This window comes from Mirounga angustirostris, unplaced genomic scaffold, assembly GCF_029215605.1.
Source record: "Mirounga angustirostris isolate CCGP_5_RB_7025 unplaced genomic scaffold, mMirAng1.0.hap1 SCAF_1, whole genome shotgun sequence".
Lineage (NCBI taxonomy): Eukaryota > Metazoa > Chordata > Mammalia > Carnivora > Phocidae > Mirounga > Mirounga angustirostris.
This window is the reverse complement of record NW_026991709.1, coordinates 202,716,801-202,728,867: the sequence shown is the minus strand read 5'-3', so window position 1 is coordinate 202,728,867 and position 12,067 is coordinate 202,716,801. Positions and strand designations below refer to the sequence as shown.

General features: G+C 55.9%; 1 protein-coding gene across 5 annotated transcripts in view; it reads right to left on the bottom strand.

Annotated features, from left to right (window-relative positions):
• ISYNA1 (inositol-3-phosphate synthase 1) overlaps positions 1-12,067 on the bottom strand; it is a 77,255-nt gene that overhangs the window by 19,024 nt on the left and 46,164 nt on the right. For 4 of the 5 annotated variants that reach the window (XM_064597657.1, XM_045862691.3, XM_064597650.1 and 1 more), the window contains exons 3-6: positions 8,847-8,968; positions 8,236-8,399; positions 5,871-6,145; positions 1,908-2,032 (exon numbers count right to left, since the gene is read on the bottom strand). In XM_064597657.1, coding sequence (XP_064453727.1) covers positions 1,908-2,032; positions 5,871-6,145; positions 8,236-8,399; positions 8,847-8,968 — 686 coding nt within the window. Of the gene's footprint in view, positions 1-1,907; positions 2,033-5,870; positions 6,146-8,235; positions 8,435-8,846; positions 8,969-12,067 lie in introns of those variants that run through there. The other variant, XM_064597664.1, reaches the window with a different exon arrangement.

The window sequence follows — 12,067 nt, the reverse complement described above, 5'->3', positions numbered from 1 at the left end:
CTGGTCCCCACAGGCAGAAATACCCCAAGGCCCTATTTTTCCTTCTTGCTTCAAGGCTTCAAGAACCGCTATAAATGGGGTTTTCTTCAGGGAGGGAACAACCTAAATTGAAGAAAAAAAACTGTACAGACAGGTGGCTGGGGTAATCTTCAGTGTGGTTGCAGGCACTGAGGATGCTGACCCTGACCTTTGCACACCAACTGGCTCAAGGTTCCAAGGACAGTAGGTGCGGCTGGTAACAAGCGGTTTCTGGCGCGGCTGATCCCTAAGCTGGCCCGTGCAGACAGAGAGAGGAACACCACGCTTGCCCAGGAGAAGGCCGAGTGCCTCGGGTTCACACAAGTCCTGGCAGCTCACTCAGCGGAGCAGGGATTAATATGAGCCAGGAATTACACAAAGCTCCAGAGCCGTGGGCGCCTGGGTGGCTCAGTCGTTAAGCGTCTGCCTTCGGCTCAGGTCATGATCCCAGGGTCCTGGGATCGAGCCCCGCCTCGGGCTCCTTGCTTGGTGGGAGGCCTGCTTCTCCCTCTCCCACTCCCCCTGCTTGTGTTCCCTCTCTCGCTGTGTCTCTGTCAAATAAATAAATAAAATCTTTAAAAAAAAAAAAAAAAAGGTCAAGAGCCGAGATTCCTACCGACCCCACCTACACACACACACACACACACACACACAGCAAGGCTACTTGCTCTTGGCCACGCCCCTTCTGGAGAGCTCTGTGTGGCCAAGGCCCTTGGGGTCTGACAACAGCAGCTACCTAACAAGAGGCTCTGAAGGGAGGGAGGGCAGGAACAGCCTTGCAGTGTCCTTTGCGTGTCCCTCGTCACCTCCAAGCACTTGGTTGGGTAAATTTGACCATTTCAACACCAGACTCTTTGACCAAAAATGTGTGATGGATGAAAACACCTGTAGGAGGTGACAGTACCAACCGGACGTGTTTAGCTGGGGCAACAGGAGACGCCAGAGAGGGGACGGGGGTAGGAGTGGTCTCCTACTGAGAACAGCTCCTCAGCCTCCCTAAGACCTTTGGACAGCCAGACCAGTGACCCCAGGCTGGCTCGGAAGCAGGTACTGGCTTGGGGAGGAGTGCCCTGCAGGGCTGAGGAGAAACTCTGGGTTCACCTAGAGTAGCCCCAAGTCTACATGCAATTATTGCTTTAAACAGCTGAACTTCAAAACAAAACAAAACAAAACAAAACAAAACAAAACAAAACCAACCTCATAAATAACTCAAGTCCCTGAGAAATCACTTAAAGACTAATTAGTGTATCAGCCTGCTCTGAACGGCACTTCACAGCCTGTGCTCCCAAGTCAGGCATCAGCGGAGAAGGAAATCATTAATTGCTCACCTGAGCCAGGCAGGGGCCTACTTAACCACTCCTCCCCTGAGCCACCAAGGCCACTCCTGACCTCAGGTCCCAATTAATCTGAGAGGGAATGTGTTTAATTAATGCTACTTAATCACGCTGTGGGGAGTTTTGTTTTGCTTTGTTTCTCTCTGCTTCAAGTTCTTGAGAGGTTCTTTTTAAGAAGGAGGTGGCCTGTAGCCGAAGCCTGTGGGGATGCGCAGGTTTTGGAAGGGAGCTTGATGGGAAAGGAAGTGTGGAACAAGCTGGATTGACCGAATCCTTCTGTCTGGGCATTCTGGTGTTCGGGTGGGTGACTTGCACCCTCCACTCCATTCAACAGGAGCTGACCTTTCCCCCAGTAGGAGGCCACAGTGGGCTGGCTCGGCACTGTGGGTCCCAGGTAGTGGGAAAGACTGCTAGAGAGCCTCCACAGATCCTTCCAACCTGCTCAAGGGCCCTATGACCTTTGGGACCACACTAGGCCACCCCGGCATCCTCAGGATGACATCTGCCCCAGAACCAGGGTGCGGGGACATGCCCAGGCATGGGAGGCAGCATTACCGGACAAGCATCCGCTTCAACAGCTGCTGGTCCCCTTCCGAGTAGCCAGGCCAGTCCTTTTGCACATCCTTATACACACAGTCCTTCAACGTGCATGTGCCGTCCTTGGCATTCACGTTGGCCACCTGTAAGACAGAGACAGGATCAGGATGCACGGGCGGCTCAGTCAGTTAAGCAGCTGCCTTCGGCTCAGGTCACGATCCCAGGGTCCTGGGATCAAGCCCTGCATCGGGCTCCCTGCTCAGTGGGGAGTCTGCTTCTCACTCTCTGCCCCTCTCCCTTCTTGTGCTCTCTGACCAAAAAAAAAAAAAAAAAAGGAGAGAGATAGGAGCATCTTGCCGGAAGCCCAGGAGAGGCAGAAGTTACTGAAAGCATTTGATGGAGGGTGGGGGGCAGAGATACACAAGAGGAAAGAGGACAGCACCCCCCCCCATCCCCTGCACACTGGGGCAACAAGCCTTGGGATGCAAAAGTATCAGAACACCAGGTCCTGACACACATGTCTTACAGCTGCTGGAAGACAGGTTGGCTCTAAAGCAAAGGGGGCTGCCGTCTATACTCACAGGACCCCATCACCAGCCTCCCCTGTTATGGACTGAATGTTTTTGTCTTACCAAAATCCATGTTAAATCTCAACACCCAAAACGACGGTATTAGGAGGTAGGGCCTTTGGGAGGTGATTAGGTCATCAGGGTGGAGCCCTCATGAATGTGAACAGTGTCCCTGTATGAAAGACTCCAGAAGGCTCCCTCCCCACCCCTGCCATATGATAACCCACTGAGAAGACAGTCTGTGAACCGGGAAGGGAGCCCTCACCAAACACCCAGTCTGCTGGCGCCTTGATCTTGGACTTCCCAGCCTCCAGAACCGTGAGAAGTAAACATCTGTTGTTTATAAGCCACCCAGTTTGTTATTCTGGTACAGCAGCCTGGAGAGACTGACACCCCCTCTTGGATAGACACTCCTGTGGCAGAGATGGTGGCGGGTGGGGGAGCCAGGGCCTCCAGGGGCCAGGCTACGTCCACCTTCCCAGCAACCAGCTAGCCCTGCCCCACTTTGTTGGCCGCGGAGAGCTGGCGCGGCAGCTAATGTTTTTCACTATCGCGGGCTTCTAAGAGGACTCCAGGTCACAAGGGTTTCCTCAGGGAGCATTTTTTAATGGCTAAGTAATATTCCACCAAGTATCTGCACTGTGATTTACTCAAAGACTTCTCCTTTGTTGGATGCTGACGCCACTTCCAGTTTCTCTGTAGCATAAACAGACACCGCTGTGTGCAGGTTTTTCCATGCTGGCGATGGCTTCCTTCGGCCAGCTTCCCAGAAGTGGGATTAGTGGGTCAAAGGCTCTGAACATTTTTATGGCTCTTGATGCGTTTTGTTAAAATGCTCTCCAGAAGAGCCACCCACCCGTCAACACTCCCACCCACAGAGGATGAGCCTCCGGGTTTCTCTGAGGCCCCGCCAGCCCCGGAGACAGATGCTTTAAATCTTTGCCTTGGATGTTTTCACAGAAGGAAGAGAGAAGGTGCCTTTGAAGAGTGCGGTTTCATCTGTGCTGCTCATCGGAATCCCTGATCACCTGGGGGAGGCTGGAAATGACCAGCCTGCGCAAGGCCCAGCCCAGAGAATCCCCTGAGACCTTCCCCTTCCTCAAGCTGCTGGGGTCCTGCTACTGCCCACAGCTGCCGGGAGGACACGCTGGGTAGTAAATACAGAAGCACAAAGCAGATGGGGCCATTCAGAAGAAATCAGAGTAGACATGGGGAGGACATTCTGCCCACAGACACCAGATAAGCTGCCCCACAGGAGGCTGCTGAATCCGAATCAACCAGAGAAGCCAGAGCCCAGCACGGTGCCTCTCTGATCCCGGCAAAGGGCTGGGAGCAACGATAGTATCTCAGAAGTTAAAAAAGCAGGCACCCCGGGCAGAACGACATCAGTACCAACAGATCCCTAGCTCTTCGGAAAACCAAGGCTGGTGTTCTGGCCGCATTTGAGGATTGCTCAGAGGGTAAATCTCAGGTGTAACTGTGTGCTCGGTCAGCCAAGTTTCACATTCTGCATTTGAGGGGCTCATGTGCTTCTTCTTTCTTCTGGGCACAAACAGGGCAAGAGAGGAAGGTGAGGGGCGCCTGGGTGGCTCAGTCATTAAGCGTCTGCCTTCGGCTCAGGTCATGATCCCAGGGTCTTGGGATCGAGCCCCACATCAGGCTCCCTGCTCGGCGGGAAGCCTGCTTCTCCCTCTCCCACTCCCACTTCCCCTGCTTGTGTTCCCTCTCTCGCTGTGTCTCTCTCTGTCAAATAAACAAATAAAATCTTTAAAAAAAGAGAGAGAGAGAGAAAGGTGGGAGCAAGGGCATTTCCAAGAATGCCACAGTAGGGGTTGATGGCCACTAACTGGACAGCAGTGTGGGCTGCAGCACGTCCAGGGGCAGCCCTGTGTCTTCAGTCCTGGCTCACGTCTAAAGACCCGGCATTTTGCCAGCCCTGCCTCACTCTCTTCCGAGTTCCAGCCTAGGGGGAGGGCCTCCACTGTGCTTCCCTTGAGTTCCCAAGGATAAGGCTGACACCTGCGACTTTCCAAGGAAACAAACCCCCTAGGAACATCATTCCTGGTTCTGGAGCTTTCTGGATGCTTTGGCAAGCCCCTCTGCCAAAGAAAACTTCTGAGCCATGTAGCTACATATCTATCTTCTAATAGGCCTTGAGCCAACTCATATGCTCAGAGGGAGAAACTGCACAGCTTGGTCCTCACCTGCACAACCTCTGAGTAGGGGACTGTAGCTCAAGAGGCCATATCCAGGGGCGCCTGGTGGCTCAGTTGGTCAGGCTTCCGGCTCTTGATTTCGTCACGATCTCAGGGTCGTAAGATTGAGCCCCGTGTCGGGCTCCATGCTGGGTGTGGAGCCTGCTTAGAATTCTCTCTCTCCCTCTGCCCCCCTCCCCGCCACTTGCACACACACTCTTTAAGAAAAAAAAAAAAAAAAAAAAAGGCCACATCCACACAGTTTCCTAGCAAGTGGAGCCCCCGAGGCCAGGGTCCTGGTGAGATGAGGGGCAATGAACCCTGTGGCTCATCTTCAGATACAACTACTGATTATCTCAGCATGTGAGTTTTGCACTGTCTGCGCGCCCAGAGCGTCTGAGGCAGGATGCAAGAGGGGCAAGTGAGCTGGCAGACAGAACCCGTAGAGGTGCAACCATGCCTCCTCCGCAGGATGGGACTGTCCACTGCCAGCCGTGTGAACCTCGCGGCAGGGCTCCGAGGTATCTGCATGGCCCAGCTGATGTGGCAAAGCCAGAACAAGCTGTTCAGCTTCCCAGGGCTCCTCAAGCTCCCTCCATGGGCTTTGGGAGACAGGGAAGGGCCTAGGGAAAGCAGCCAGGCCCACAGCTCTTGCTCTGAAGCCTGAGCTGTTCTGTAACAGCAGGCTCCATCTGCAGACATCACGTTCCCTCCAGCTCACCCTTCCACCCCTCAAGAGGTGCTGCCGGCAAGCTGCGGCCGCACGTGGCAGCCCGAGGGTCCACAAGTAAAGCCCCCTGCCCAGGGCCACGGCTGGTGTGTGGCAGGGAAGCCCACCTGACTGAGGAGCCTGAGCTCTTGTTAACTCACATCTGTGGTTACCCAGGCTTCTTTTGATTCTAAAATCATCAGGCAACTAAAGTCTAGGATCCTCTGTGCTGTGCCTGTTGCCTGTGTGTTAGCAGATGGTGTGGGCGAGGGTGCTGAGCTCACTCTAAGCCACCCTCAGGGCCACTGGACAGCAAGCACCATGACGAGGGAGATGTCCATGACAGCCCTAAGCAGTCCTAACCCAGGAGACCGAGGCTCTGAGGCAGGCTGAGAATCTTGAAGAGACCCCGGGAAGGGCCCCTCCCAGCCCGCCCTGCGTCCAGACCCTGTGCAGAGACCACTTGAGGCTGACCGGACCCTCAACCTGGCCCCAGGCAAGCACGAACCTGCTGGAGGAGGCCATCCAGCGCATCCTTGTCCGCCTGGGCCAGGCCATCCTTCTGTAGCCGCAGCAACAGCTCGGCCTTCCGGTAGGGCCTCAGCGCCAGGAGGTGCAGCACCCGGTCACGGAAAGGCCTCTGAGACACCCCACTGCCCCCGCTAGTGCCACCAACACTGCTCTTCTTGATGGCACTTGCCAGGTTGATGGGGGTCGCCCGCTTCCGGGAGGGCACAGCGTCCGTGGCCCCCGGGGCTGGTTTCCGAAACTGAACCTTCTTGCCTGCAACAAGAACAAAGGCATTATGGATGTGAGGGGGTGGGGGGCCTCTGTGCCCCTCTGCCTGGGGCTGATGCCAAGTTCTGAGCGAGTGCGTGGATGCCCACTGATGGCCACCAGCCCGAGGGGAAGGCAGTTCAGTTCAAGCCCTGTCCAGCCCGGCCGGCTCAGTGGGGACCCAGGACAGCTGAGAGCACCACCTGCTGACCACACACAGCTCATCAGGCGCTTGCAGGGCCCCCAGTGTCAGAAGCAGGAGCTGCAGGAAACAGAACGGACTTCATCATGGGCAGCCCGACCACTACAGGGAGAGGGGGCTGATGGTAAAAAGAGGGGGGTTCCTGAATGGCCAGAGGCAGATGCCCCCAGAGCCTACACATCACAGCACTGTGCTGGCCCCACAGGATCCCCCATTCTCTTTCATGAAAAAGGAGTGAACAAAGGCATCAGGCTGCTTGGGCAGCTTCTCTGGAGACCCCAGGGTAGGAGCAGCTCCCCAGCTGCAGCCCTGCCGAGCGCTTCTTGGGCAGACATGGCTGTGCTCAGAGTCCCAGCGGCAACAGCCCGATCCCCCACCCTTCTAGAGCAAACAGACTCCAGCTCTGCTCTGGAGGGAGGGGCCTCCACTCAGAAACTGTTAACTACCCCCTGGATAGCAGCACTGCCGCTGAGAGAACACGCACGGCCGAGGGAGGGCAGCACACGCTTCATGACCTTGGGCCAGAAAGCTCTCTAGGGGGATTTTTTTTGCTCTCATCCCTTAAAGCTCGTTTGTCAAATTAACACAGGAAGAAGTGCTGTCAGAATCCTCAGGGCCAGGCTTCGTCCCCAGAGGACCCAGCTGATGGGCCAACGCAGGGTCAGGGAGAGGCCTGACACAGTGGGACAAGCATGTCTGTCTTCAGAGGCCAGGTGACAAGTGCTTCCACCAGAACCAAAACCACTGCAAAACTCTTGCTGTACCCAAAGTGGCAGAAGCCACATTTCTGACCAAGTTTCAGGCCGAAGGACCAGATATTTACTGAGATGTATACGCATGTCCACATCTGCACCTCGAGGTGAGAGCAGGCAGGGGAAGCATTTTTGGATTTTGGTGACTGCTCTCGGGTGGCTCTGTCCCCAGCAACGGCCACAGCCCAGAGCACAGGCTCCCTCAGCACGCACGGCCACGTCCACCCAGACGCAGCGTTCACTGGCGACACGGACTCCTGCAGACATCTGGGGTTTCATTCAGAGCCAATCTCACTGCCAAGCCAGTGAAATCATGTGCTCCTTTGGGGGGCTTTGAAATCCTCCTACCTTTTCTTAAAAAAGAAAAAAAACCCAAAAGCCATCAAGGTCCTGGTTTGCTGTAAGCCATTTTGAACCTCCCTTAGGCCTAACACCCTTCCCCCCAGCCTTGAATCCTCATGACTCTTGAACTTGTCTGGACCTAGGTGCTGGGAAGACTAAAGCAGGAATGGAGCTTCCTACAAGTAAACACTTTTCATGCTGTTGGTGTCTCAACTTCCCCAAAACTGTTTCCAAGCAGATGATATGCCGCCAGGGCCTTCTCGTCCAGCAGGGAGTCAACACATTTCCTTCCCAGGTGCGACCCGACGGCCCCTCACTGGCCCCAACCCAGCAGCGGGCCACTTGCCACAGGGTAGGTCTCGCCATCTGCACCTTGCCACTGGCCATGTCAGTCTTGGGGAAGAGCCGGCCAGGCAGGTGAGGGCAGGGGTGGCCGCTGGAGGACAGACCGCAGCCCTGCTGTCGAAGAGTGGGTCTATCTCTCTGATGGGCAGAGATCTCCGAGGCGAGAGCCTGGGAGAGAGGGGCCCGTGGATTTGGAATTCCTAGAGTTCTTGGGGCTCTTATTCAAACTGGGCAATCAACAGATGCCACAGCCCCCAGCTGACTCAGCCAGTGCAACAGGACCTTCCTTTCTGACCCAACGACGACTTGGCTCACCCTGCTTGGGGCCACACCTGTTAACCCATCACTCCCGCTCCTGGCCAGGACAGGCCCTGAGTCTCTCCCGCTCCCCAACCCCACACCTGCCCAGCGCGCCTGAGCCCCCCACCAGGTGGAGTCCCAGGCCTCTTCCTCACCCAGGTAGCGGCCTCCGGCCTTGATGACAATGGCAGCACGGCTCCGCGTCTCCTCCTCGGCCTGTGCCATGCTCTGCCGCGCTTTCTGGTAGGAGTCGTCGGTAGCACATACCGTGATTTTGTCCTGGATGCTGCCCAGGCAGTCCAGGTGAACATCCCCATGGCTGCAAGATAAGGGGCCAGGAGCCAAGGTGAACTCCTGGGATGACAAGGAGAGACAGTCTAGGAGCCCGTGCCCGCCCCCCCCAATCCCCAGGGGGGAAATGGGGTCGGTGATAACTTGAGCAGCATGGTTTCTACATGGCACATCTTGGTCTGGAAGAAACCAGGCAACCTAGGCCCCTGGGCAGAGGCAGCAGGCCAGGACCTGCACCCACACCCCGCACACACTGAAAGCAGCAGCAAGGCTCATGTAAAGGAAGGAAGGAGGCACTGGGGTGGCCTGGCTGGCTCAGTCCGTACAGCGTGTGGCTCTCAATCTTGTGGTCGTGAGTTCAAGGCCCATGTTGGGTGTAGAGATTACTTAAATAAATAAACTAAACAAAAAAAAAAAAAGAAAAGAAAGAAGAAGAAAAAGAAGAAGGGGGCACTGGGCCCAGGTAGGACCTCACCTGGAGACATATTGCTGGATGCAGTCGAAGCTGCCCTGGGGGCTGTCACGGCCAATGTTGGAGAGGTAGAAGGAGAATGTCCGTGCCTCTGTGGGGCAGTCAGGCTGGGGGATGGAGATGTGCTGTGTAGAGAACGGGAGACATCACTGAGAGGTCCACAATACGGGCATGGGGGCGGGCACCATGGGATGGCCCATCCACTGGACCTCAGACCATCCCCACAACTTGACACAATGAGAATGTGCTAGCACTTTCTAAGCAGTGATGGCATCTCGGTCTGAGGAGCAGAGCGCTTAACATACACCCGGAGACAGGGATCCTACCCTGATCTGGGTCATGACCCAGTTTCCTGCCCAGCAAATGGGGCAGATCTGGCCTGGGACATGCGTGAAGATGAAATGAGACAAGATGGGCATCGGGAGCCATCAGGGCAAACTGAGCAGCCAAGATACTCCAACCCTTGCTCCCCTGTGGGATACAGACTCCACCTAAATGTCCACTCACTGCCCTGCAGGCCCTCAGGGGCTCACAGATGGGCAGCACTCACCTCAACAAACCATGACACGGTTACATGTGACACAGGATGAATGTCTTGGTTAATGTAACCCTGACTTTGGGCAGTGCCTCTGCAGAAGGGATGGACAGCCTGGCTGGCAGACAGACAGCAATGGTCCCAGCCAAGGTACAGGGCTCAGCACAGGTGGGACAGCCTTGTGCCCAGAGGCCACTGCAGGATTTCAGACCAACCCTCCCTAGGTTGAGGGAGTTGGTAGGAAGACCCCATGCTCTGGTTGCTGGCCCATATTCGGGGTACAGGATGGGCCTCCAGAATCCTGTCACCCCATGGTGGCCCCTCATAAAGTAATCACTGGGTTTTGGGTACAGGAGCTCATCACAGCTGACAGACACACAAGGGGGGCACAAGTGGTAAATGGAGGTTAAGGGGATAGGCAGGCCGCATTCCGGCCTCATCCCCAGGCTGCCAGCCCAACCACCTCAGTATGCCCAAGCCCTGTTTCCTCTCCAATGGAGGTGAGCATACCAACAACCCTCATCAGCACCAGATCAAACATGGCCCAGTTGAATTCCACCCCTGCCCCACTGTCACGAGTAAATAAGGGCAGTTCAGCCTGTCTGAGACTGAGAACACAGTGGCTCAGGCCACAAGAAAGGACGCTGCTCCTGACCCAGCTTCACGGCCTCCCTGCCCCACCCCTCAGGCTGGTGCATGGACCCACAGGGAACCTGCATGTCCACCTGGCCTAGCGTTGGCCCCCAAACACTGAGTGATCTGCCCAGCATATGGTCAGTCCCTGCCCCCGGGAGAGGCCCGGATGTGCACAGTGAGAGAGAACCTCGCTCAGAGTGGCTTCCAGACATGGCAGTTGAGCCTTGTCCTGTCTGCACACAACATCTCCTTTCCAACACTTGTGGCCACCCTGTGCTGTCCACTCATCCCCCCCCTTTTTTTTTAAAGATTTTATTTATTTATTTGACAGAGAGAGAGAGAGAGCACAAGTAGGCAGAGTGGCAGGCAGAGGGAGAGGGAGAAGCAAGGCTCCCCGTTGAGCAGGGAGCATGATATGGGGCTCCATCCCAGGACCCTGGGATCATGACCTGAGCCGAAGGCAGCCACTTAACCGACTGAGCCACCCAAGCGCCCCACACTCATCCCTTCTTGGATGTGACTTTTTGTTCTCCATTACAGAAGTAGCTGGAAACACTGCTCAGATGCCAAGGCTCGGGCTGCTGAGGGTCACTGCAGGAGATGCATCCAAAGCCAGATACGTACTGACGCAGTGGCCCAGAATGCAGCAGGACGCTCACACACCACCACCAAAGTCAGCAAATCAAAAGCCGCTTCCAGCGGAGCCTGACACCCGCTGCCGGGGGGGGGGGGGGGGGGGCGGCCGGGGGGAGCTTTCTCCACCCCATCCTTGAACCTCTCCCTCATCCCATCCTGGCTCTGATGGAGATGTGTCTCCCCGCCCCGCCCCAGGTGGCATTTTCCTGCTCAGAGGACAGTGACTGGGCTGTCACCCAAGAGAAGGGAAGGAGGTCAGGTCTGAGTCCCAAAGCAACTGTGCTTCTCTCTAGGTGGGGGCTGTGGGGGATTCTGCACTGTGACCCTTTTACCCCATCTAAACCTTTTCCACACAGGTGCATATGCCCACTTTCAAAATTTATTCTGCAAGTGGGGGTCCCAGCGCAGAGCCCAGAGGTGGGTTTGTGTAGCTACTGGAGCCACAGGATGGTGAGAAACCCTGGGCTTGAAACTAATGCACAGGAGAACGAGATGCTACTCGTGACAGGGGAGGACACACACAGAGGTTTCCGGTATCCTTCAGGACAAAGTGGGGAGTACACGAGTCAGGGAGGGAGGGAAGTAAGAGGGGAGGTTTGCTGGGAGCCTGGTGTGGCCCATTCTCTCAGTCCCGGCTCCCTCCCTAGCACTACCATGGCCTGTGGAATCCTCCTGTTAGCAGGCTGCTTTGCCGCTCCCAAATGACGCTGGTTATTGGTTACCAGTCACTGGGAATCAGGCAGGGAAATCAGCCAGCTGGGCATGAACAGCCCAGGAACACATGGCTTTCTCTGGCTCAGTGAAGAGCTTGGCACATGTTCCAGGATGTGGCCCGAAACAGCCCTGATCAGCCAGAGCATGTGCCTTCTGGACCAAGTCTCAGCTGTCCCACGGGGGCCACCATGTGGCCCTCAGCTGGCCTGAGCACGCAGGTTTGGGTGCATCTGATGTCAGTCCTGACTCCGGGTTAGGTCACTATAAACCTAATCGAGCATCTGTGTGCGCAGAGCTAGAGCAGCAAACAGGTCTGTCCTTCCTGGGTGGCCCTGAGTGCCTCTGAGGCCTGCGAGGGGGCAGAGGCTCCTGCCACAGCCCTATCCTTTGAAATCTGGCCCAAGCCGGGCCTGCCTGCCCCCCTCCTCCCCGGGTCTGTGGTGTAGGTGGGGGCTATGAAAAGACACAGCAAGTCCTGGGGGCAAAAACTGGTGGGGAAAGCACTTGATATTCCATTCAGGTAAGAATGAGGTCAACGGGCACGTACAGGAACCCAAACGCCAACTGACCAGGGTCTTCTCTCTGGCCAGAAGAGTTTTCAGGCAACACTTGTTTTCTTAGTTATTGTCACTTCCCGGGGAAGCTTCAGAATAAAACATATTCTGGGTACAGAGAACTACCATTGCTGAACTTGACTTCCAAG